This window comes from Ostrinia nubilalis, chromosome 11 (genome assembly GCF_963855985.1).
Source record: "Ostrinia nubilalis chromosome 11, ilOstNubi1.1, whole genome shotgun sequence".
NCBI lineage: Eukaryota > Metazoa > Arthropoda > Insecta > Lepidoptera > Crambidae > Ostrinia > Ostrinia nubilalis.
In genome coordinates, this window is record NC_087098.1 from 16,560,391 (window position 1) to 16,585,494 (window position 25,104).

Below are 25,104 nucleotides of genomic sequence, written 5' to 3' on the forward strand. Positions count from 1 at the left end.
ACATACCATATCAGTTCAAACGCTTATATTTAAATATGGTTTTAAACTTTCCATAAACACTTTTATCAAATCTTCTTTTCTCTTCGGAAATACTTTTTTGCTACTGATTTTTATTTTATCCAGTCAACAAAAAGCTGCGTTCTTCCTCGTCAGTTAAAATTGTGAAAGGACCGGGCTTAGAGCGATGATCAGGATGTTTCAATCTGAATTGTATAGTAGACCGTGGTACCACTTTCAAAGCCTTATTCCACTAATCCCGGGGATTAGTGAACTTTTTATTCATTAATCCCCGCTAACGCCAATGGAGCTTATAATGGGGATTAATGAACTTTTTAGTTTATTTTATTTTTCTTTATTCAGAAAACTACGTTAAAAATAAAATACTAATGTATGCATCATGTACCTTCTATTTATTATTGGATAAGAACTCACTTATTGATTATTTTAATAATCAAATTAAATTAAATTTAAGCCTGATTACAAAGCTATTAATTTACGCCATTTTTATCTTGTTACATCTTGGCCCAAATTTGTATGTAATCGTTTCCATCTTCAATGATGAATGGGGAATAACGATTCAATATCCATAGTGCTTTTGGTTAATCAGGTAAGTGTTAATTTTTTTAAGTATTGTAATCAGTCTTAAATTTAAGGCCGGCAACGCACCTGTAACGCCCCTGGGTCTGCGGTCTGCGGGTGTCTATGGGCGACGGTAATCACTTACCATCAGGTGATCCGTCTGCTCGTTTGCCTTCTATCACATAAAAAAAAAAAATAATTTAATTTGATAATAAAAATAATAAGTGAGTTCTTATCCAGTAATAAATAGAAGGTACCTGATTCTTACATGAGTATTTTATTTTTAACGTACTGGGGATTAATTAACTTTTTAGTTCATTAATCCCCATCGTAAACTCCATTGGCGTTAACGGGAATTAATGATCAAAAAGTTCACTAATCCCCGTTGACGGGGATTGTCAACGGGGATTAGTGGAATAAGACTTTGAAAGGCTTTGAAAGTGGCTGAAAAGATAATATTTTTTATTGGCACCTTTTTAACCAATGTTTGACACCCGTGCCAATAAATGGATTTTATATAATTGGCAGTGGGCCAACATTTGGATTGGTGTATCCAAAACGTTAAAAAATATTTTAAATGCAATTTAAACTCAATTTTGAGACAAACAAGGTATAATTTTTAATAAACTCAAATTATTTTAAATACCCTTTTATTGGCATGTGTGCCAATAAAATGTATAAACAGATTTTACGCATACCAAATGTTGGCACAGCACAAATAATTAAAAGTTGGCGGTTAAATTATAAAATAATGTTTTAAAAAGGCAGTAAATATATTCAATAATAAGACAAAATGATTATGTATAGGGACAACAAAATAGATTTGCATTTTTTTATAAGATTATGATAGCTCTTACCTTAGTAAAAAACGAATATTTCGATTGTTTTTTTCGCACACGTCGCGGTTGTCAAACAAATGGTTGATGCGCCGCGATGTTTGAAAAAATAAAAAACGTGTGTAGCCAGTTGAGTAATAAATGATATTACTGTACAATTTCTACTAAAAAATATAAGGTTTGGCTACAAAAAACCTTAATTTTCTTAAAAAACTGGAGCATGCCAATAAATTGGTAGAGTGCCAATGATTGGGTGGCTTACCCTACTCATATTTTTCCGTATATTATAATAATCAATCGTGCATGCCACTTCTCTTTAAACTCTTTATTATTTTAAAAATAAAAGTACATAGGTACATAATATTTTCAATGCAGAAAATTGTCAACCCTAGCTCAGCGTTCATTCATAAGCTATATTCCCTTGCACTGCTAATAATACGATTGGGAACATCAGTTTTATGGCACGTGCGCCAGACTAGTGTTTCGGGATCTTATACTGAGCCATAGGCTTTACTCCTATTATTGTTAGTTATTAATATCTTACTATGTTATAAGATGATGATAATAGTAGTCTCCATAAATCACTAACTAAAGCATTTTTTTATCAAAATTTATAATTGATTTGACTTTAATGTTAAATTAGGATTTAAAAATAAAGATAAATTCACAAATATACTTTTCAAATAGTGGTTAATTCAAAAGATAGATGAATAAAAATAAATTACGATTAAATATGGAAGTTTATTTACAGAATCACAACATTACATTGATACACAACAAGAAAATAAAGCATTTACGTTAAATACTATGGAACATTTGTACCAACCTAATTGCAAAATAACGTATAAGAATAAATAAACTATGTCAACATTAATATTTAATATTATTCCTGTAAACACGGAATGTAATACACATGATTGTATGTATGTCATAATGAATTCTTCTATAAATAGGTAGTCTACATGTATAGCGAGTGTCTTTTGTAGGAACAGTGTCAATCTAGCTAATGTTTCTTTCAATCTGAATATTACAAACAAATAATCTTGAATATTGCCTGAAAGAATATGTACTCTACATAGTACATATAAAATTATTTCAATACTGTTGTGTCTCGCTGCTTCACTTTATTTCATAAGCAGTGAGTACCTCACTCGAATCAACATTCAGAATCCTTTTATGGAATGAAGGCTCTAGTCACCAATGGCACTATCAAATACTTTAAAATGGGCATAATTCAAGGCTGCCGTCTGTTGAGATTTTAAATGCAATGTTTTAAGTAGTTTTGTATATAAAAAAGGAACTCCGGCATGTATTCTAGCATGATAGAATTATTTTACATTATACCTAATCAATCACAATTCGAATATTTTAAAGAGATAGGTACAGAATAGACAGACAATGAGTAGCAAATAAATTGAGGCTGATAAAACCACAATAATAAATATAATTTACGTATAATAATAATAAGGTCTTAATAAAAAAATCATGGTCATTTGCTTTTACCTAAGGGTACTTACATCTAGATTGGTAATTAGAAACCTGACATCGCGGTAACAACGAACTGTGACATATAAATAGATTTACAAGAATAACTTAAAAACCATAGCAATAAGTGTATTGAGGCTTGTTTAGGAGAGTCCTGCACCTAGCTTCTAGAATTCATCTGAATATCCTCGTTGGGTGGCGCCTTCTGCGCCAGCTGCTCGGCCTCCTGTGGAAATTGTATTTATTAGAGTTTTTAACTCTTTATACTTTAACTACTTAGTTCAGTAAAATGACGCGTGATATTGTAGGCAGCTTTAACAAACTACCGTAAAGTGCACATTTGAATGAGTAAGGTCATTCGTATCCTGCGATAGCGCTCTGCACACAAGTCAACATTCGTAAATGTGGTGGTCTAAAGCCTGGTCCGTGAGCACGTAGAATTTTGTCCAATGACCCCAAGCTACCCATCCTTACCGCTCGCGCGTAATTATATTGCTGTCGCGACTGTGCGACGGGCATCCGCAGTGAGTGTGCGAGCGCAACAGCAACATAATTACGCGCGAGCGATAAGGATGGGTAGCTTGGGGTCATTGGACAAAATTCTACGTGCTCACGGACCAGGCTTTAGCTAATACTCGTAGTACGGTATTGGCTCGTACCTGGATGGTGTCCGGCAAACGCGTGTTGAGCGTCTCGGGCGTGGTGAGCATGAGCGCGCCGGCCACCAGCGCCGTGGCGCCGAACAGCACCGATGGCAGCCATTCCACGTAGATGGCCTGCAAGAAGGCGCACACAAATTATCATGGATGCCAAAAGATCCTGATAATAAAAACCGACACAGTATCTGAAGGATTGATACGAAAATGAATCTGCTGTACCAAAATGCGCGCCCACCATCAAAGACCTAGCAACGAGTGTCATACTCGTACCAGAAATATACATCTCATATGCCCTGTACCTCTAGCATGAACAACTTTCGTCTTCGAATCGTTTTATTCGACAAAACTCTATACTCAACCTTCGAATTAAACGCTAATGTGACAATTTTGATTCTGATCATAAGTTTCGTGTGACCATTTCTCATACTAGGTTCACTTTACGACACGTTCACAAGGGCGCAGTTGTAGTTTTCGTACTAAATCTTTTGGTGACGATTCGAATACGCAAACGATTCAAACTCGAAAGTTTTTCGTGCTAGCCGTACTGGACACACCTGGCAGCTAGAACTCACCAAGAGCGGCATCTGCGGCGCGAGGATGGAGCCGACGCGGCCCACCATGGAGCAGAAGCCGAGCAGCGAGTGGCGCGCGTGCGTCGGGAACAGCTCCGACGTGTACATGTAGATGCCGCTGAACGCCTGCGTGATGGCGATCTTGCCCAGCAGGTACAGCAGCGTCGCTAGCCAGGAAAGGTCTGAAGAACATTGTCAAAAATCATTCAATAATGATAAAATTTTACGTCCGATCAAGTTGCGTGAACAAAACACGATAGGTGTACTATCATTGTGTCAAAGTGAACAAAGCGCTTTGAGTAACATGAATTCTAAGGCGGGTGTAAATGTTGATGAAACATTTAAAATTAGTTTCAGATCTTACCTTTAGGAACAAATGTTATGGCAACACAAGCAAACCCGCACACTACGTATGCGGCCAACAGTGTCCGCTTTCTGCCGATGCGGTCCAGCACCAGCGCGTTGGTGACCACCGCGATCACCTCCACGCTCACCACCAGCATGTAGTTGGTGTACTTGTCCCCGGCCAGCGACACCGAGTTGATGGCCAGCCCGTAGAATACGAATGTGCAAGTGATCCACCACCACGAGCAGATAGCTAAGCGAGTCATTATGATCGGCGAACGCAGCACTTGCATCCACAGCCCTTGCTCATTCTTCGCTTCAAGCTTCTCCTCTATGGGCTTAGTCTTTTCTTCTGTGAGCTGCTTCATGGTTTCATCTGATAAGGTCACGTTGTTAGTCTTGGCTGCTTTCATAATAATTTCAACTGCCTCATCTTTTCTTCCTTTTGATAATAGCCATCGAATACTTTCTGGGAGGAGGTAAATGTACAGAAGGAATAATAAAGATGGTGGATAGACGACCAGGATGAATGTTCGCCAGTAGGTGAAAGTCTTGGCTAGCATAGCGAAGCTGAGGCCTCCCAACACCAACATAATTCCGAGGAACGCCGTCGTCAGCACTCGCTTGTCTTGTCCAAGTAATTCGATGGCTGAAAAAAATAGTTTATTTTTAGATTTGGCGCTTGCTTTTGGTAGTCTCTATTAATATTAATTAATAGACATGTTAGAGATCAGAGGTTTAACATTGAAAACATTGACTAAGTAATTCATATCATGTGGATAAAAATTAATATTATTACAAGAAAGAATCCTGTAGGACTACGGACTACTAGTAGAAACGAAAGCAATATGTAGGTATATTCCAACGATAAAACTTACTAAGAATGTAAGCAGCCGGGAAGGCACTGGCACCGGCCACGGTTTCCAGGAACTCGACGATCACGTACATCTCGTAGGAGATGGAGAAGGCCTTCAGCGAGCCGATGGCGCCCACCAGCGTGCAGCTCAGGATCAGCGCCTTCTTGCGGCCCCATCTGGAACAAGGTGACAAGGATTTAAAGATGACATCAATTTGAAGACGTCCCTAGACGTCTTGAACTCAAAAAAGTTGGGCTCCCAACCACTTGGGCTAGATAGAGGGCTGAATTTTTTTTTATCCACAACGAGGAAGCTCTTGGCCTGTATCACACCTGATGGTAAGTGATGCTCAGGCCGAAGGTGGAAGCGAGCTTCACCCGGAATCCTCGACCACGGAGAAACTGGCTATCTTAGATACTATCGGCAGTTAGAGGAACTGCCAGAACACAACAATGCTGTTAACATTGTTGTTATGGCGACAAACTTAGGTAATATGGTGGCAGCTAGCCAGGCGGACTTAGAACAAGCCCTACCACCAACCAAACCGAACAGAAAAATCTGCTCCCACTGGGAATCGAACCCGGGACCTCTGCGTCTGAAGCAGGTGGTGTTACCACTAGACCACAGAGGCGGTTATTTATTTATCTGATATAATAATTTGATCCTTTTGTAGGCTTAATTTTTTAACCGATGGAATAAAACGAATATGGTTACATCCTAAGGTTAAATCCTGTTTATATTTCGCAATATACATTTTAAAATATTGAGCGACTAGCTACGAACTGGATGGCAATCACATTGGCCTATGTAGCATTAAATTACGAATACTTAATTTGCTCACCTGTCGGATATGTACCCAAAGATGGGCAGCGAGACCAGCATGCCGATGTTGTGGATGGTGCCCACTAGAGTGCGCTTCCAGTCCTGGCAGGCGAGATTAAACTGGAATGGAAAATTGTTTCGTTATTAGAATATTATTACAACATGTAAAATTGATGAGTAATATATTCGGGACTATTACTTAAAATTAAAATTCTCTATGGTTTTAAAAACAAGGGTAGAGATTTTCTATCCCCATGGTAACGTTTAACCAAAAGCTACATAAAGATTGCGAATCACATTTCAGAAAACACGTAGTTTTTGCTAAAAGAATCGTACAATATCACAATGTACCTAAGTGGACCTTTTAACCACAATTTTTAAAATAACATAATAGTCCAATTAACGAGCACTGTTAGGCAAATTCAAGATCCCCAGTTGCAAAAAAATATTTTTTGTCTGTATCACCACTGTGGCATCTGTAAATAAACCAAGGGTGCGCGCGCGCTGCGTGAACACCTACTGACGCGGAACCAGGGCTGTCACACATTCAGTTTAATTTCATACTAAACAAATAAAGACACGAAGCAAAGCATACGAGTAGGTGCTACGAAAAAGCTTCGAGAAAAGCTTGCTATGAGTTAGTCAACATTGGATCCGCAATTTTTAAACTCAGACACTATGTTCTTCTGAACACGCCTTCAATAATTGTCTAAGAATCAATCAAATAAGTATAAAATGAGTCGATCAAATAATTGAGTTGTCAACCCTCACCATCAACAATAAGAGCACCGGGCCGTAGCGCAGTCATTGCTGAATTGCACAATCATTCGCTTGCGATTGTGGACTCAACCGGAATCGAACTGGGATCGATTTAGAAATGTATGTGTTACGCATTTGTATCGTAAATAAAAAAATACAAAGTATACTAAAACTAGGTAAAAGTTACAAGTATACTTTTTCCGGTTTTTAAGCAATACTATGCACGACTGTTTTTGAAGCGTGTCAGCTGATCGGCCCACTCCCGCGCAGCGACCGGTGGTCACGCGTTGATGCAACCAATGTCACGGCAAACCATAGCGCTCGCCGCGACCGCATTATTGAATCTACCCATAAAATACCTACTTTATTGCATTAGAATACAAATAAACTTTTATTTTCGTTTAGCAAATTGCTAAAACGGTGGCGAACTTATTATATTAGACGTAACGCTTTTTATGACCCCAACCACTGTGTAAAATACCTTTGACATCATTGTATAATTTGTTAAGTCGATGGCGACAGAAACGACGCAGAAACAGATTTTAGACCGCAAACATCGCGTGAAAGGACTCTTGTGTCTTGTCCTCTTATCGTACATCATATCTAATACAAATACACAAATAAAACAAGTCATAAAATTTTACTCTGTTCCGTCTGTATTAATAAATCTATCTTGAAAATACCTACTTTCACGTTCTATGACGGCAATTGTTAATATTACACATTATGTGTGTTGCTAACAAACTTTTTTTTAAATATACGAGTAAGTTAACATATAATAATACTATCTACGTCCACGGCTGAAACAGTAAACATGCTTTTAATGTGGTAAACCTTCAACAAAGAACCTAATATTTATTTGGCTTTATCAATTCAACGAATTATATTATTAACGGAGTTATTCCTAGTTATAACTTTTATAAGTAGTTATGTAGAGTCATCACATGAATTAACGATGTTAACGATTAAGTAGGTATACAACGAATGTATTTGCTTTTGCGGAATTCAAGTTTGTGCAATCAACTTAAAAACGAGTTAGTCTTGGCCTTTTACAGACAATTTTTCTGTTCGTCTTTAATAGCAGCGTCATTTGTATGAATGAAAACATCGCGTGCGGTGCGATTGAGAGTCCATCCGCGTTGTCTCAAAACAATGAATGGCTTCTTTTCTGTTGGAGATGCGCGCCCATTCATAGCGGCGCGGACGTGTGCTGCCACACGTTTACGATGATACCGTTACAATCCAGTGGGATAAAGAAAAAAAATGGTCATTCCCGAATATTGTTGAAATAAGTGACCTCGCAAATTTTCCATATACCAAAAAAGACCCTATGATAACAGTCAAGTGACAAAACCCAAGTAAACAAAAGATCATTAATTGTTTAATAAACATACACGAGGTAAAATCTTCATTCAGCAAATAATTCACGAGCAAAAAGTTGCGGCTGTTTTGTTTGACTGAATGCTATTAGGATTCGGTTTTCCCATATTCATTTGCGTACATAATTCTAGGAAGAATTAGAAGTTTGCTGTCTTCAAGCAAAACACATGACACTACCAAGTGGGTACCAACCAATATTTGACGTCGTAAAAACAATAAGAGAAACGGAACTTGATCACGATCATCTTTATATTTAAGAGCTTCTAGTGCTCTTCATAGCCTACTTAACCAGTTTAGAACAAAAACGAGAAAAACTAGTATTGACCAGATTTAGTTCCAAAAAACATAATATTACCTACATAAAACTCGGGACTAAGCAGTGAACTCTAAAGACAAGGGCTGCCACAATAGATCAAACCTGGTCGAGTTGGCGCAAATAAAGGCCCAAAAACCAATAATAATAAATAATACATAAAACTCTTTGATCCTGCAACACGTAGGTATTAGGCCTAGACAGTCATGTCATCAAGTCCGTCGGGCTATTTACGTATCGAACTGTATTTATGCATTAATAATCACTTTGTAACCATAGTGTGCGCATTGTCCTTCCGGTGACCTGTCATGCCATGCCACTTCCGGTCTAGCGCGTATAACTTCTCTATATTTCCTGACCTTTACCTTTGAAACCTGTATCCTCTACATATTTTATCACGCGAAATATTCTAATGCATACGAGAAAAATGTCAATGAAGCTAAAAATACATTTTTGCATGGAAAAACCGATGCAATAATGGCATTGTTATAAAAATATGACAAAACTGTAATTTATACAATAACAATCATGATTAACATTTAATGTATTGTAATGTTAATAGTAATAATGTAATGTCCGTGTAGTGTCCACTACAGGTATAATATTCAAAATATTTTTGTACTTAAATAGATGAGACAAGAATTCTGTAGGTACACAAGAGCCTCATTATGGTTAAAAAAAAATTAAAAAGTTTTGCAATGTAATCATTTACGTAAAAGTGCCTTTTAAAACAGGACAGGCAATGCCTAGTGTGGAGGTCTGTCTTTTGCTTTGTACTATTTGATCTGTTAATAAATATTTTCATTTTCATTTTATTTTCAAAAGCCTATTTGCAAAAGAAAAAAGAAGGAAGAAAGTATTTATTTGATGCGAGCATTAATCTATTCTAAGATTATAAATGCGAAAGTAACTGTCTGTCTGCCTTGCTTTCACGCCTAAACCACTGAACCGATTTTGATGATATTTGGCGAGCAAGTCTGGGGTCTTACTTTCCACATAAGTATTTAAATAATTAACATAAAAAAAGGATTTCAATTATTTACCTCAGCCACTATAGTGTCTTTCGAGCCATACACCCAGTGGTGACAAGGCTGCAGCTCGTCGCTGAAGGCGTCCTTTGCGCAGGAGTCGGGCTCGGGCAGCGCTCGCCGCGAGCAGCGCTGCTCGCGAGCGCCGCTCGGGAGCGCCAGCCACGCCGGGCTGTACTCCGTCGCGTTGGCCGCCTCGCATTCGGGGATCAGGCACCTGTAAAACGTCCAACACAGGTTCAATGCCTATGTCGTGTCGGGTGTCAATGCTTGAACGTAAACGGTCCCGCGCTGCCGTGCTAGCTTTTGCCAAAAAATGGAGTTTGCTGATAGCAGTAACTCCATTTTTTGGCAAAACTATAATGAGCTCTATTTCAGATGAGCTGAGAGGACTTTTTTTAACAGCAAAATATTGGAGTTACTGATATCGCTAGCACGGCAGCGCGGTTGATGGTAGATTAATGAAGTAGTTCATCCTGGAAAAAATAACCAAAATACCTAACTTACGAAGAATAGAATATAACGTTTCATCAATTCGATGCGTTGTGTTTAATTAATAGCAAGTCATTATTAATAAATTAATGTGATTTCAATATTAATGGTTTAAACTGCTCTTAAACTGGTGATTTAATTATCAATGAACGCACGAAGCTTTTACCTTACATGACACGATTGACACAGAGTTTTGCAATTGGCGTTGAATTCTAAGTTTCTTGCAACACTTCTTATCAACACTTACTAAAATAAAGCTTTATAGAGGCCCTCTAACCTCTTTAGCAGTGGCTGGCATTAGCCCTGGAAGTGTACAGGGCTATAAAGTATTCAGTAAAATATAATAAGTAAAGGTAGTCATAGTCATAGTCATAAATGTTTATTGCATCATGTTGGTACATTTGGTATTCTGCATCCAGCGCCTTCCTGCTACCTTTATCAAGTCGTCGGTCCACCTTGTGGGTGGACGTCCCACGCTGCGTTTTCCGGTACGCGGTGCGATGTGGAAGTCATTGGGGGAGGCCTATGTTCAGCAGTGGACGTCCTATGGCTGAAATGATGATGAAAGGTATTCTAATTGATAAAAACTGTGCCTAATATGGGTACCAGACAACCGTTGTAAACATACTTACGTAATATTTTTTTAAATTGTACAATGTACATACAATAAATTATAAATCGGCCATTCTCAGATTAGCTAGTTTTTACGTGTCCGGGCTGTTAAATCTTTAAAAATGACAAATTAGAGACATGCAAGTATTTTTATATGTTACTTAACAACCCCATCCAGTTGTGCATTAAATCATAGGCCTCTATTTTAAGTATTTGTGACTTAATTAATTTCATGAACCTCTGTTCTCTAATTACCGTTACGCGTCCGCACACCGACTTAATGTTAAAACTTGGCTGTAATTTTTATGTCGTATAGATTTGGTTTACTCCATTCAACATTTTAAAGAGTACAAAAGATTGTCTTACGCATAGCAAAATATCTATTCAATAGAACTATTCTGTAAATAATTAGAATTAAAAAACTGCTTGTCCGAGCGAAAGTCCTAATTCCCGTGACGTTTTCTGTTTTTGGGCACACAAGCCTAAATAATAATATTTGACACATCATTTACGCGCGCGGCGCGAGCCCTTAGTTAGTTCTAAGACCTGTTAGCAAGTAGACGTCTATTGCGTTGGCGTACCGTCGATGAATTGCGTAAGAGTATAATTACCATATCTTTGGTTTTCAATTTTTCTAATTACCATATCCTTATTTTTATATAAGATTTATAAAGGTCGATCCACGTTGTTAGTTTAAATAGAAACATTACTTTGGCCTCCGTACATTGTAGTAAGACAGTATTTGCATACCCTGCAGATTTTGGAAATTTTGAAGAAAATCTATCGTTTTATAATTTCCATGTACTAATTACCATATATTTATAATCACCGTTGTATGAAATTATTACCTACAAATTGCACTCACGATTGAATAAGTATGATGATAAAATATGAAAAAATACCTACACTTTCGCATAACATCTTTACGGACTTTTCTTCCAATCTGACATCAAAATTTTGAAAAGCTTTCGTTAGAGTTACCTCGAAATAGATTCGATTTCATGATGAATGTTCAGCTTCAGTTGCTGCATGGTTGTTGGATTATAGAGTATATTTTAACTCTTAAGGTAACCCCACAAAAAGAAGTTAGCTGGAGTGAAATCGGGGCTTCCTGATGGCCAGGAGATGTCACCCCTGCGTGAAACATGTCTCGTACCAGATATTTATTTTTACTATCAATATCATTGATATTACCATGTTCAATCATTAATTAATATTTGTATGTCTAATACCATTAAAATCGATCCATATTACCTTCGCAATAAGAAGAGGAGATTGTCCAACAGTAATACTTACCTGGCGTGAACACATTAAGAACAAAAGGGAAGAAATGAACAGACAATGGGCCTTTTCAAGGCGAGATTGTATAGGCACTTTGTACCATCCTAGACTGCATCCTACCTGCCTTGTTATGCATAGAACGAAGTTTTTTCTATGCATAACAAGGCAGGTACTTGTTATGCATAGAAAAAACTTCGTGATATGCAATAGATACTGGGCAGAAGAAGCTTGGAGAACAAACTATTTACAAATGCATCCTAAGACCCATGTAGACACATGGCATCGACCCAGCCTAGCAAATGTAGAAATAATTTAACGTTTTCAAAATAAAGTATTAAAAATCTTGAGCTGTGCACCTTGGTTTACAAAGTCCACTGAAGTGATACCAAACGTCAAAGAGGAAATATATTTGCTGCATCCCTTCTAAATTCTGAGAACTCTACATTCAGGCTCAGGAGAAAGCGAATAGCATCAATCTGAAAGCGTATTGTAAAAGAATCGAGGTGACAAATCATGGGATGTGCAGAGCTGGTGGAACTGTCATTTTTACAAATTCAATCCAATCTGATAATGGCTGATGGCTGATCGCAGATAGATTAAAAAGAGGAAAAAAACATTAATATCATCAATGCAAGATGTTGTTTTTTTGTTATTTTACATATCTTTTCTAATTACCGTTAGATAAGGTATTAGCCTTATCTAATTACCGTGACCATAAAATTTTTAGGTCTCATTTACGCGGAAACCGCTTTGAATAATTGGACGCCTTTACAATTGTTAAATTCGTACTTTTCAGGTGTTTTATATTTAAATGCGTTTAAGTCAATTAAGCCAAATTTCAAAATTGATATGGTAATTAGGCTGAGAACGCCTAATCGTGAGAATGACCGAAATACAATTATTAAACAAATATGAAAAATTGCGTATTAAAAATGGGTGAAAACGATGTCAAAACTATTTTTCATTCAAATACGTATTAGTCAAAAATTTTTAAAACGTATGATAAAATTGAAGATTACTGAATTATTGCAATAGGCACATTTTCTAATATCTGTTAAAGATATGACACGAATAATCATGGGTTGGAATATAATACGTGATTTGCGACACATTCTATGGGTATTATCTTTAATAGTGCAGTAGTCTCTAATATTGAATCCAAAGCAACGTTCATGCAAACTATTGTTGATTGTTCTCATCTAAAAGACATGTTAGTTGAACAAAAAGCGACTGTTTTATTCCAAATTAGATGTCATTTTGTTGTTATTGAACTCTACAAGTGTACACTCAGGGGTGACACATCTTCCTCTAATAAAACTAGTTATTTGGTAGAGATGCAAACAAGTGTTGGACTAACTGACACGAGCTAAACACCACCATGACGAACATTCTCTTTAGGCTCTTAGAAAACATAATATTTCATTTGAAAAAGCAAAGTAAAAAATTATCGTTTTCAATCATTCTTTTCCTGTTCATCAAACAACATCGACGATTTTTTAAGCAACTAGATACATTACTTTTAATGTTTCTTTAAAATGTTGACCCAAAAGTTCAATTTTGATTTTATTACAAGTAGATTGACACTCCCATGTCAGTTTCAGTTGGATTCGCATCCTTAAGTGTAATGACTGGTTTCCTGGGCATCAGCAACAATGGAGACGCAATTAGATTGTACGCCATTAGCCGGACACGTGGCCAGTTCATGGTTAAATAAACGTAGAACTTGCGTTTTGCAGTGAACAATACGAGATATCCTTAAATTGATCCTTAACTTATAAGCTTAAACACTTTTCTAACAAAAATCAAACGTAATATTAAAATAGACCTACTTGTTGGCGACAGATCTGGTAACACTGGTGCTGGGCTATGGACTCTAGCCTAGCAACGGTGTTGGCCATCTTGTTTTTCTACATACTTTTTCAATACGATAGTTTTCTGTTACACGTGATCCAGAATACAGTTTTATTTAAAATTATAAGCATTTCATTTCTGTAGCTGCAGAACTCAAACTACTCTTGTGCTTCAAAAGAAGAAATCTCCATGAACTTCATTTCGACAGAAACACAATATTGTGCACCACGCAGTAATTCGCATCACTTAAGTCTTCCGACCTAGGTATTTTAATCACGTTGCTAATTTTTCAAAATCTGTTGTAGAAAGTAACTACCACAACTGAAACTTCAGCAACGAAAACCACTCAGTTGATGATAGATTTGATTGTGGTACCATTTGCTCGGGTTCTAGATTATTTTTTTATAGATGTGCCAAGAATCGATCAATATTATTTCTAAGCTATTCTGTAACTTGACATATTTATTAAATTCCAATCAGTACCTCTATTACGAAAAACTTTCGAGTTCGTTTCGTTTGCGTATTCAAAGTGCCATCGAAAAATTTTGTATGAAAAATTAAACAGCGCCCCCTATATTATAGCCGCCCTAGGGGGCGCTGTTTAATTTTTCATACAAAATTTTTCGATGGCACTTTGAATACGGAAACGAAACGAACTCGAAAGTTTTTCGTAATAGAGGTACAGTTCCTCTGAATGTTTGGTCGCGTCGGGAACAGGCTTCTTGGAGATATGCTATTGCATTGCGTTCATTTTTCTTGCGATTACCTTTGTTTCGATTGACGTCATTATTCGCATACGTCGCTATTATTAGCACTATTATGTTTGATGGATGCAAGGTAAATACTGTTGAATGCTAGAATTAAAAACCTAAGCCAGTTATTAAAACGTCAGTGAGGGAATCTTTGTGGATTTTCGCCACCTGCGCAAATCACAGTCCATTTGACTAATAAATGCTTTTTTCCATAGAAGGAAGGTAACAAAGGTCATTCGTTACTGGTTAATGTTCAAAACTAAAATAGTTACGCAACATTCACATTCATCATAATAGTTATAATGGTCGTTATTACGAGTGGGTATTTCAACCTTTTTATGTTTGCAAATAGATTTCGAATAACTGTGTGCTGGGCCATCCTTTAAAATGATAATGATATTTACCTGTACCGCCTCTACCATAATGTGATTAAATGACTGCTATTTGATTTCCAAGTGTAGTTGGGCTTTAATATACCAAAACTGTGCAATCGTCACCTGTACGGGACATCCCCCGCCAGGAATATGAAGGTGGCGTTGTAGACGTCGTTCACGAGCACCACCAGCCCCACCAGCGCGAACAGCGCCAGGTGGAAGCGCCCGCGCACGCCCAGCGACCGACACGTGAGGTCGATGACCGATTCCTCCTCATCATTCACTCTTCGTGACATTTCCACTGACTCTAAGGCTCAATGTCTAATCTCGCTTTGTTACCAATCGAAATGAAGTTACACTACTGTAAATCAAACTTACACACACTAGAACTGACTAGTTTACACTAAAACTTAGAAAGCTTAACACGTTGTGTCCGAGTAGGCCTGTGTAGACGAGAAAAAGTAATACGAGAAATTATAACGGGTTCTGTCTGAACTAGTATTGACAGTATTGTTAAACCAGAACAAATTAATACGTTGGCTATTATTGATGTAATTGATAGAACTCTATATTTTTGTGTAATGTTTAAATAACATTTGTTTGTAATGAAAACATAAAAAGTTTCAGTTAAGCTGAGATAAAGTTAAAAGGACAATGTTCGTTCTCCATACATTGTTCGCCTAAGAACCAACAATTTTGACATATTACTACCCGAAAGCGAAACAATACGATTCTGTGTGTAAGAACAATGATTCCTGATGGACACTTGCCATTAAATTAATGATTAAGAATATTAAATCACAGCGATTTTATAATATGTCGTTTATGACAACATGGCGTCTAATGTATTGTGTGAATGTATGAACACCGATTCGCGAAAAATGTTTTGTATTGTCGTCACGCCGAGTCGCAGCCAAATAGTATAAAATAATAGAACAAGTTTTAGAAATACAACTCGGCATTCCACTTTTATAATATGCCCACATATTGCACGTAAATAAACAACATGAATCGTAGGTTGTTTCCACCCTTGTCATCTGACACATGAAATAAACTCCTATTGTATTATAGATATCGAAGCCGAATCGTATATAATAATAGAATGGGTTTTGGAGATCACTCGGGGTTCCACTTTTATAAAATACCTACATATTGCATAAAAATAACACGAATCATGAGTTTTCTTTTCACCATTTACATCTGACACGAGATAACAAACTCCTATCTCCATGACTACCGTCGTAGTCTATGCCGCAGACTACAATATTTTAAGCAAGAAGTTTCAAACCTTAGCGGCTACAGTAACCCCTGGGCCACATACATCGTGATAACATTCGGTCGACACCGGAACGAAGTCTTGCGATTATGCAAAAAAGCACCGTATTCTAGTGCGGCTATATCACGTTCAACCGGGGTTTTAATTCGACTAAAGTCCTGACTAAAGACTGGAAGAAAATACGCCGCATTGTATGAGCACTTCGTGTTCGTTAAAGCGGCTTCAGATCTAGAGCCTACATAGTTTTCTTTCCAATAATATCCGCAAGTAGCGCTGCATGATCTTTACAACAAAAACGGCAATAGTTATTAAGGTGCCAAAATTATATGATTACTTTGACACGGTATTATACACGTTCGAAGATTTGTCATTTTCATTCATTTCATCATCATCATCATTTCACCCACAGGACGTCCACTACTGAACATAGGCCTCCCCCAATGACTTCCACATCGCACGGTTGGTAGCGGCCTGCATCCAGCGCCTTCCCGCTACCTTTATCAGGTCGTCGGTCCACCTTGTGGGTGGACGTCCCACGCTGCGTTTTCATTCATTTATTATTTTCTTAAAGTGCCGGAAAAAAAATAGTTTCTAGCTGTCCCAGCAACTTCGTCAATAAAAAGTTGTCTTGTCTTATCTTTAAAATCGTAATATTAATTTCTGAACGTATCCTGTTTGACACCTAATAATATTATTTGACACAGCTGGCTCGGCGAATTTCGGCAAATTAATTTTGACATTGCAGAATATGACTTTTGATAGGTTTATCATAGAATTCGGCGGGGATATCCTCACGGAGGAAGTTCGAAAAATGGCGGAACAAGATCTTATAATTATGCAAGGCCGAAGCTGTAACGCGCGTGCTCCTACGTGTAATCCGGCGAGTATACAATAAATAGTAATGTCTGGTAAATACTGGTAATACGTATCGTTCGTTCGTTCGTTTCAGCCGAAAAGACGTCCACTGCTGGACAAAGGCCTCCCCCAAGGATTTCCACGAAGACCGATCCTGCACCGCTCGCATACAGGCACCTCCCGCGACCTTTACCAGATCGTCGGTCCACCTAGTGGGAGGCCTGCCCACGCTACGTCTTTCGGCTCTTGGTCGCCACTCATGAACTTTCCTGCCCCAGCGGCCATCAGCTCTACGAGCTATGTGCCCCGCCCCGTCTATGTCTATATGCGCTACGATTACAGGGTATCATTTTGCATAGTCGCAAGACTTCACTCCGCTGCTGTCAAATCAATGTCGCATAATGTTATCGCAATGTGTGTGGCCCTTGGCCAAATCACAGAAGCCTATGCGAAGAAAGAGCACTTGAATGACAATGAAAATCAGGGTTACCATTTTATAAGATCTCCTCACTATTGAGGGTAACAAAGTAACATTAATAATCTAGCCATTAATTACATTTATTACCTATACGAGAAAGTAAAGCAACATGCGGTTTTATTTTAATTTGTAAAATATTTGTAACAGTTTGTTCTAAGTTTAGTTTTACAACAGTATTGCTGTTTCAGCTGTCACTGTGAAGCTTTGGGAAAATAAATAAATAGAAAAAATATTAACATAAATATTTATTTAAGTTTTTATGTTCATTATCATAATATGCCAATTTAAGTTACACTGTATGACAGTCTTTGACACTAAACAAACTCTTCAGCTTAATAATACCTACCTACAGGGCGTTTTTATAGTTACTCTTGCTGATGAAACAAGAAGGGTTGATTCTACTACTGAAATACAACTACTTTTCTTACAGGACCAATATCAAATTCTCAAAAAAATTCACATCCTCGTGATGGTGATAATTTCTATGGAGAGGTTTTTTTATATTCGGTCTCTTGGGATAAGTTATTCCATTTGAGCAGTAGCATTAATCCTGTTTATTTGATCACATACAAAAATAACACAAGTGTTTAGGAAAACTTCTTCTTTGGTATGGTATCACCACGGAGTTATAATGGCGGCAACTTTGTATCACTGACTTGTAACTTTCAAACAGTATGAATAATTAGGGCACCACATTGGTTTTCTTTCTGAAAAAAGGCTTTCACTTTTAGTACTAACCCTTTAGCACTATTTCATTGAAATAAAAATACAATAAACGCACAGAAAACTGAAATTGAGTCAACTGACGTGACATTTATAATTTGTTGACATTATGACAGTTTGACAAGACTAGGGATTGAAAAAGTTTTAATTGAAAAAGTAAAATGACAATTTATTAATCGATTCACAAGGATATAATCGATTAAAAATATTTATAAAATGTTCTGATACTTGCCTGTAGCGATTATCCAATCCTGGTTTCTACTGAAAAACTACCTCGTGGCAAGATTTTAATAAAATAATAAAATCTTTATCTTCTCTTTCACAATCTATAAAAGTTCATTTGGTCTATTATTATACATGTGCTATGAATGAGGGTTTTCGCGATTGAAAAATCCGCGAGATGGCAATACGTAGACGCGAGGTCCAAATGCTGCATGATTGGTGGATTTTGACATATCTGTCAATGTCATGTCAAAAATAACCAATCATGCAGCATTTGGACCTCACGTCTACGTATTGCCATCTGGCGGATTTTTCAATCGCGAAAACCCTCATTGGCATAGATTATGAGAGACTGGCAACTATACTAGGTTGATATATGTTTCTCTCACTTCAACTGGCATTGGATTCAACATCGGATTCTGACACTTTTACAGTTATGATACCATGAATATCAGTTTATGGTCCTAATTATTTTTATTTTATTTACGACCTTCGACCAGTTGGACACTTTAGATAGCTTCTTGTAATAGTGTCAATATCTTTTTAGCTTTTATAGCAAATCTAGTCTTCAAAGCAGTTTAATCGATTTATTTTATTTTCAAAATCGATATTTTATTGTCTATGATGGCCGCAGGAACATCACTATACATGGACTCCCAGCAATAAAGTACGGTAATGCCTCGTACAGATTTTATCGGCAAAAATTATGGAACTTGATAGGTTTTAGACCATGCCACGCACCAAAACGTCCGGAAGTTGTAATAGTATTATAGAATAAACGTTAAAAGACTTATTTATTTAATTTTTCAATGCTTAAGTGTCCATTAGAATGAATGGGTGCTTAATGTATTAAAAAAAATAGAAAATAATTATGATGGGTTAATGTTTTTGGGCGGTTTTTAGGCGGTTTCTGACAATGTCCTTTGCGTATTTTTCAATTTGTAAGCGTTTATTTAAGACTCGAACCAGGCTGTGAACTCTACATGGAAAAACTCTTGAATTTTTTGTCCTACAAAAAGAAGACTGTAATAAACGCCAGAATGATCAAAATAAAATTTAAATCAGTGCTCCGAGTGGCTTGCAAGTTGCAGGTTCAATTATCTCCTGCGACGAGCCCAATAGGTCCCAGGACTTAGTTTGCTCAAGTCCACGAATAATAGCATATTTTATATAATTCTATATTTTCCTACTTACGCCGCTAAAATTCAATTAAACGTACTTTTTGAATTCTTGGTTTCATGCGACTGATGTTATACAAGTGTCGTCTTTGTAAGTAATTCTCGTAAACGCTACAATGTAACCTTGTTGTTGATCAAATAAATAAATAAATAAGAATACCTACGAAAGCTTATTGCGTTGACTTGTAATTGACACTTATTTGTGAATAAAGTAATAAAGTTCTATTTACTTAACAAATTACATGGACCTATAAAAAAAGGCGGACGGAACTCGCGCTACAACAAAACTGTGACGCAAAATTTTGGCGTTTGTCTATTGTGTGAGTGAATTTAGGGATGCCATGTTAGCCAAAACATTTTACCCATTTATTTTAAGAAAAACATAGATCGGCAGATGTTACTTGGAAATGTAGACAGAATTATTCCGTGCCATTTTAAAAGGATGAAAGGTGTATGCGTTTAGGTTGGCGCGAAATTTTCAATGTTCAAATTTTCTTACATTGTTTGCAAGTCAGTGTGTCAGGGTATGTACAGTCACGGAATGAAAAGGTTCGTCAGTTTTCAAATTGATTCCTTCAACGAATCACGAGCACATATTACCTTTTGAAACTATGTTACAGAATAATCTCGAGTTAGAGAAAATAATCTTTAACTGTTCGCCAGTAAAGTTCAAAATTATTCAGATCAAAGTTGTTTGACGATTAAACTTGTCAAGAAGATTATTATGATTGATAAACTAAAACCTTTTTGTTGGTTCAACCTGCCATTATCTATTAAATAAAAAAAACTATATTTTGTAACATTGCACTGATGGGATGGAAAAATAAACAAGCAAAACCTTATTCGTTAGCAAACGTCATACCTATTTATTTAAATGTTAGCAGCACTGTTTCTTGCACGGTTATGTTGGCAGGTTTGACTCTAGTGCAAGCGAAAACCGACACTAAGGTGACGAACCTTTTCATTCCGCGACTGTACATAATGTTGATCAAAAATGATTCACGCAGTTACAAATTACGAATCTTGTGTACATTATAATCATAATCTTATGCATCATCAATATATTATTATTATCTCTGATAGATTTTTTTTAACATACAACCTGACACTGACTTGCAATCAATGTAAGAAAATTTGAATTTCGCAGTTCCACATTTTTGGGAAGGATCAAATTTGCCTATGAAAATATATCCCATTAAAACACAATTATTATGATAAATTATTTTATTTCCATAGTATGCGTAATACATACTAAAAAGTCCTAAAATCATTATTAATTTCCCATATTTCGGGTAATTTTCCCACGTAAATAACTGAGAACACTGGTCTTTGACGTATTATTTTTTCGAGTGAATGACGTTTGATTTCAATTAATTTCAATATTTTAATGTCGGGAAATAAGTGATTGGATTATTATTTTGCCTGTGAAATGTGATTCCTTAATTTTTGTTTGTTCGAACAGAACGGTTTTTACACAATTTCATCACACAAGACATGTCGTATTCGTGTTGTTTTTTCGCTGCTTAAATGTGTCAACTGTGTGAAGTTTGCACTCGAAGTGGTGTAACAGGGTGTGAATGTGTGCGTGCCGGCCTGTACGTACAGGCAAGCTGGTGTATCCTAATGTCACAGTATTTTGTTGATGAGAATCCGTCCGACTTTTTTTATAGGTCCATGACAAATTATTAAAAATTTTGCCCGCGGCTTCACCCGCGTGAAATTTAGTTTGTCACAGATCTTCATAAATTATAGCCTATATGTTATTCTGGGTTATAAACAATAATACTGCAAAGTTTCATCAAAATCCGTTTAGTAGTTTTTGCGTGAAAGAGCAACAAACATCCAGACATCCAAACTTTCGCATTTATAATATTAGTAGGATATGTAAAAGAAAGAGCAAAGTTATCTGCGGATTCCAACATTAAGGTCAAAACAATAATTATTGGATGATTATTATTTATATAGATCGTTATTTAACCTAACGTGTCCAGGTTTCTCCATATCAGGTCAACCGGGATCGAACTTATCTCCAATCGACCAGTCTGCTTCTCTGACAATTTTCAGTTTAATATCATAGCTATTAAAAGTTATAATGTACTTTACATAATAATATCTAATGTTTTATTTATGTTTGGAAAATCCAAGAACATAAAAAGCTTATTTTTTTATCTTCGTATGGTACTATTAAGAACCTTAGGTTGTAGTGACCTAGTAAATAATCAGTTTTGCGTGCCGCTAAATGCAACTTGCAGTCACACAAGTAATTTTCACGCGCCCCACTCATTACTGCGTGCATTTTAAAGTGGTAGCTGATATTATTAGGGATCTGACTGACAGAAAGTATAAATAAAACAAATAAGGTATACCTAGTTATTTATTGGAAAAGAAAATTGATACTGTATCCGTATTTTTTATGCATAACAAATAACAAGGCAGGGATTTGACCACAATCGCACCTGATGTGAAGTGGGATGCAGTTTAGGATGGTACCTACGAGTACATAATACATAATCTGCCCTTTTATAACGGAAACGGATGCCACTTATGACGAGCTGTTTTGAAGATTTTAATGAATTCTAGTGAAAAAATAAAAATAAGCGTAAAATTTTATTAATATATGTAGTTGAGTCCTTGAAATGAAGCTTAAAATAAAAAAGAATCATGTACATGGCTGTTGTACTAAAGGAGTTATGTAGGTATTAATGAATATTCAATTAAATAATCGGCAATTTCATACTTTACACTCTATTATGTATACTTGCGACATTATTTATCTTAGAAAAAAAAAATCTAAACACCTTTTAGTAGCTTGAAAAATAATACAGTTAGAGAGAGAGATGGTTAAACGGGGGGGGCGGCCCTGAGTATGTCGTGCCCTGAGTGCCCAAGCAACTGCACTCAGGAGGATTTGATGAGTGCAACTGACAACGCCTTCGGATTTTTGGGTTGACACCTGTGTAGGTTTGATGTCGACACGAAAAGAAGAAGAATCAGGCTTATAATTCGGTCCAGGATGCAGTAGTAGTGCACCAGCTTCATGGTTGGTGTTCTTTAGTTGACAGGTGGAGCAGTGATCCACTTACCTATAAGGTACATCTGCAGCCAAGAATACGTAGTTGATAGCGTACAGCGCGGCCACAAACACAGGCAGCGCCAGGAGAACATAGTTAGTGAGATGAAACCGCTTGAACTGGCCCAGCTCTTGCATGAGCCGGTCCGTGTCCACGCCGCCACTTCCAGACAAGTCCACTTCGTCTTTCTTAGACATTTTTACTAATAAATTAAACCTTGATTCGAGGAGATTGTGTTAACTAAGCGATTCAATTCAATATAATTTCAGAAGTTAACGGAGAGTTTTAGATTACGCAAAATTTACACACCGCACTTAAATTTTAAACGATATGTGATCTTAATTCACTGATTTATATTCTTGTATGTGATATTTATGTTCTTTAAAAAAATAAAAGTAAAAGTCAAAATTCACAAGTTTAAAGTTTACAAAATAAGGTATTTATATTTGGATCAGTCTTAGTATTCAAAAAATCATTTGTTGTTTAACAAAGTATGCTCAAGTACATTTAAAATTGTCCACGTAAAATCATATGCAGTTAAAACAATATTGATAGCAAATGCCGGATAAACCGCGCGTGTTGCGAACCGCGTGCGCGCGCGATCTGTGCGCGGGAGGGCGCGCGAGTGATGCGCCCGCGCCGAGGGTTACGGAATCGTTGCTATCGACATCTTTCTACATGAGTAGGTCTTAAGAATATAAATTACAGAGGAAACAAATTGGGTTTTTGTTTTCACGCTTATTGTTAATTGTATCGGAAAATATCGAAAACTAAAAAACAATGAGGCACGTGATAAAAACCCAACAAGTAAAAAAGTATGGAAAAATTAATCAAACTAGACACCACCAATTCCAATTTCAAGATTAAATGCTTTTTCAGTACGTTCGTAATAAATACGTAAGATTGTGCCATGATTCTCGGTAAATATAAAAAAATGTAGAGAAGTTTCAGCAATGTTTTAATTACGGTACAAGAGACGCACTAAATGCCATTTTATATAGCATTATCTTCCAGTCAACCAAAGCCTAAAAACATATTTATAACTAAAGGTACTGGCAGTAATTTAAAATAATGAACATGCAATTTATGCATATTAAGTTCCCTCACAAAACATCCTTTCGAAACGGCAAACAAAACATTAGGTTGAAGAACTTATTTAATTTAATATTATTTTATCATTTATGTTATTGTGAAAAAGTTTTATCGCAGTTTCTTTTGTCTTTATTAAAAGAGGCTTTATTATCATACATTATTTAATCATACAAGTATTTAAATCAATATTGTGTTTGGAATTAAAATTATTACCATTATAAAATGAACATCTTCCTTTGTTCAGTTTTATTCGTTCCTCAGCTGGATAAAGCCTTTATATCCAAGCTTCATGAAGGTAGTTTATTGACTTCAATGACCAATTCCAGGTAGAAAGGTCTATTAACAAAAAACAACGTTATGGCACTACCTTTGGCTTGCCTTGCAGTGCTTATGCTGCCCATTGCTGCTTGCCGATGAACGATTAATCTTTTGGAGTATAAAATAAAACAGAGTATTATTAGCATGTCAAATTCGCACTTATCATAACAGCCATAGGACATCCACTACTGAGCACAGGCCTCTCCCAATGATTTCCATAATGATCGGTTGGTAGCGGCCTGCATCCAGCTCCTTCCTGCTACGTTTATGAGGTCGTCGGTCCACCTTGAGGGTGCAGAACTGATGGCTGGAGTGGAGGCCACGTACCGGAAAGCGCAGCGTAGGACCACAGAGTACGGCCCTCTTTTATTAACCATGGGTAGAAAGAGCGTTCAGCGCACGCCATTGGGTATTTGCCCTCAGCGTTCTATGAACACTTATCTAAAACAGTATCACATTCAGATCACGTAATGCGTGTTCGAGTGGACAATAAACATTTTTATTTAACATTAAACATGTAGATAAGTAGATTTTTATTGCACGCGACACCGTACGAGGCATCATTATGATTTACCTTCCGGAAGTGGACATCATTGTGTGCTAAACACGTATTGTGTAAACGACTTATTATGTTTAGACTCGTATTGATAAACCGATTTCAGTTCTGAAAATATTTTATACACATGTACCGCCCACAGAGCAGATACAATACTTACAATATACCTCTAATAGAACCCTTCATGTAACCTTTCGTACAATGACAACTACAGTTAATTTTACACCAAAAAATGGTAATTTCAAAAGTACGTACTCGTATATCTGAACGTAGCCTCCGGGGAATCAACAACCTACCACCAATGTGACGTCCGAATTAAAAACAACATGTACAAGACT

The 25,104-nt window shown here is 36.8% G+C and overlaps 1 protein-coding gene across 1 annotated transcript; it reads right to left on the reverse strand.

Moving 5' to 3' along the window:
• Positions 1 to 2,132: 2,132 nt before the first annotated feature.
• Positions 2,133 to 23,413, reverse strand: LOC135076388 (organic cation transporter protein-like). The gene is made up of 8 exons (XM_063970881.1): positions 22,813 to 23,413; positions 9,651 to 9,852; positions 6,175 to 6,275; positions 5,355 to 5,509; positions 4,496 to 5,125; positions 4,132 to 4,313; positions 3,560 to 3,676; positions 2,133 to 3,126 (listed from the first exon to the last, which is right to left on the reverse strand). Exons 1-8 carry the CDS (start codon positions 22,995 to 22,997, stop codon positions 3,061 to 3,063), a joined length of 1,638 nt encoding a protein of 545 aa, XP_063826951.1. The 5' UTR covers positions 22,998 to 23,413; the 3' UTR covers positions 2,133 to 3,060.
• Between the last annotated feature and the right edge of the window lie 1,691 nt (positions 23,414 to 25,104).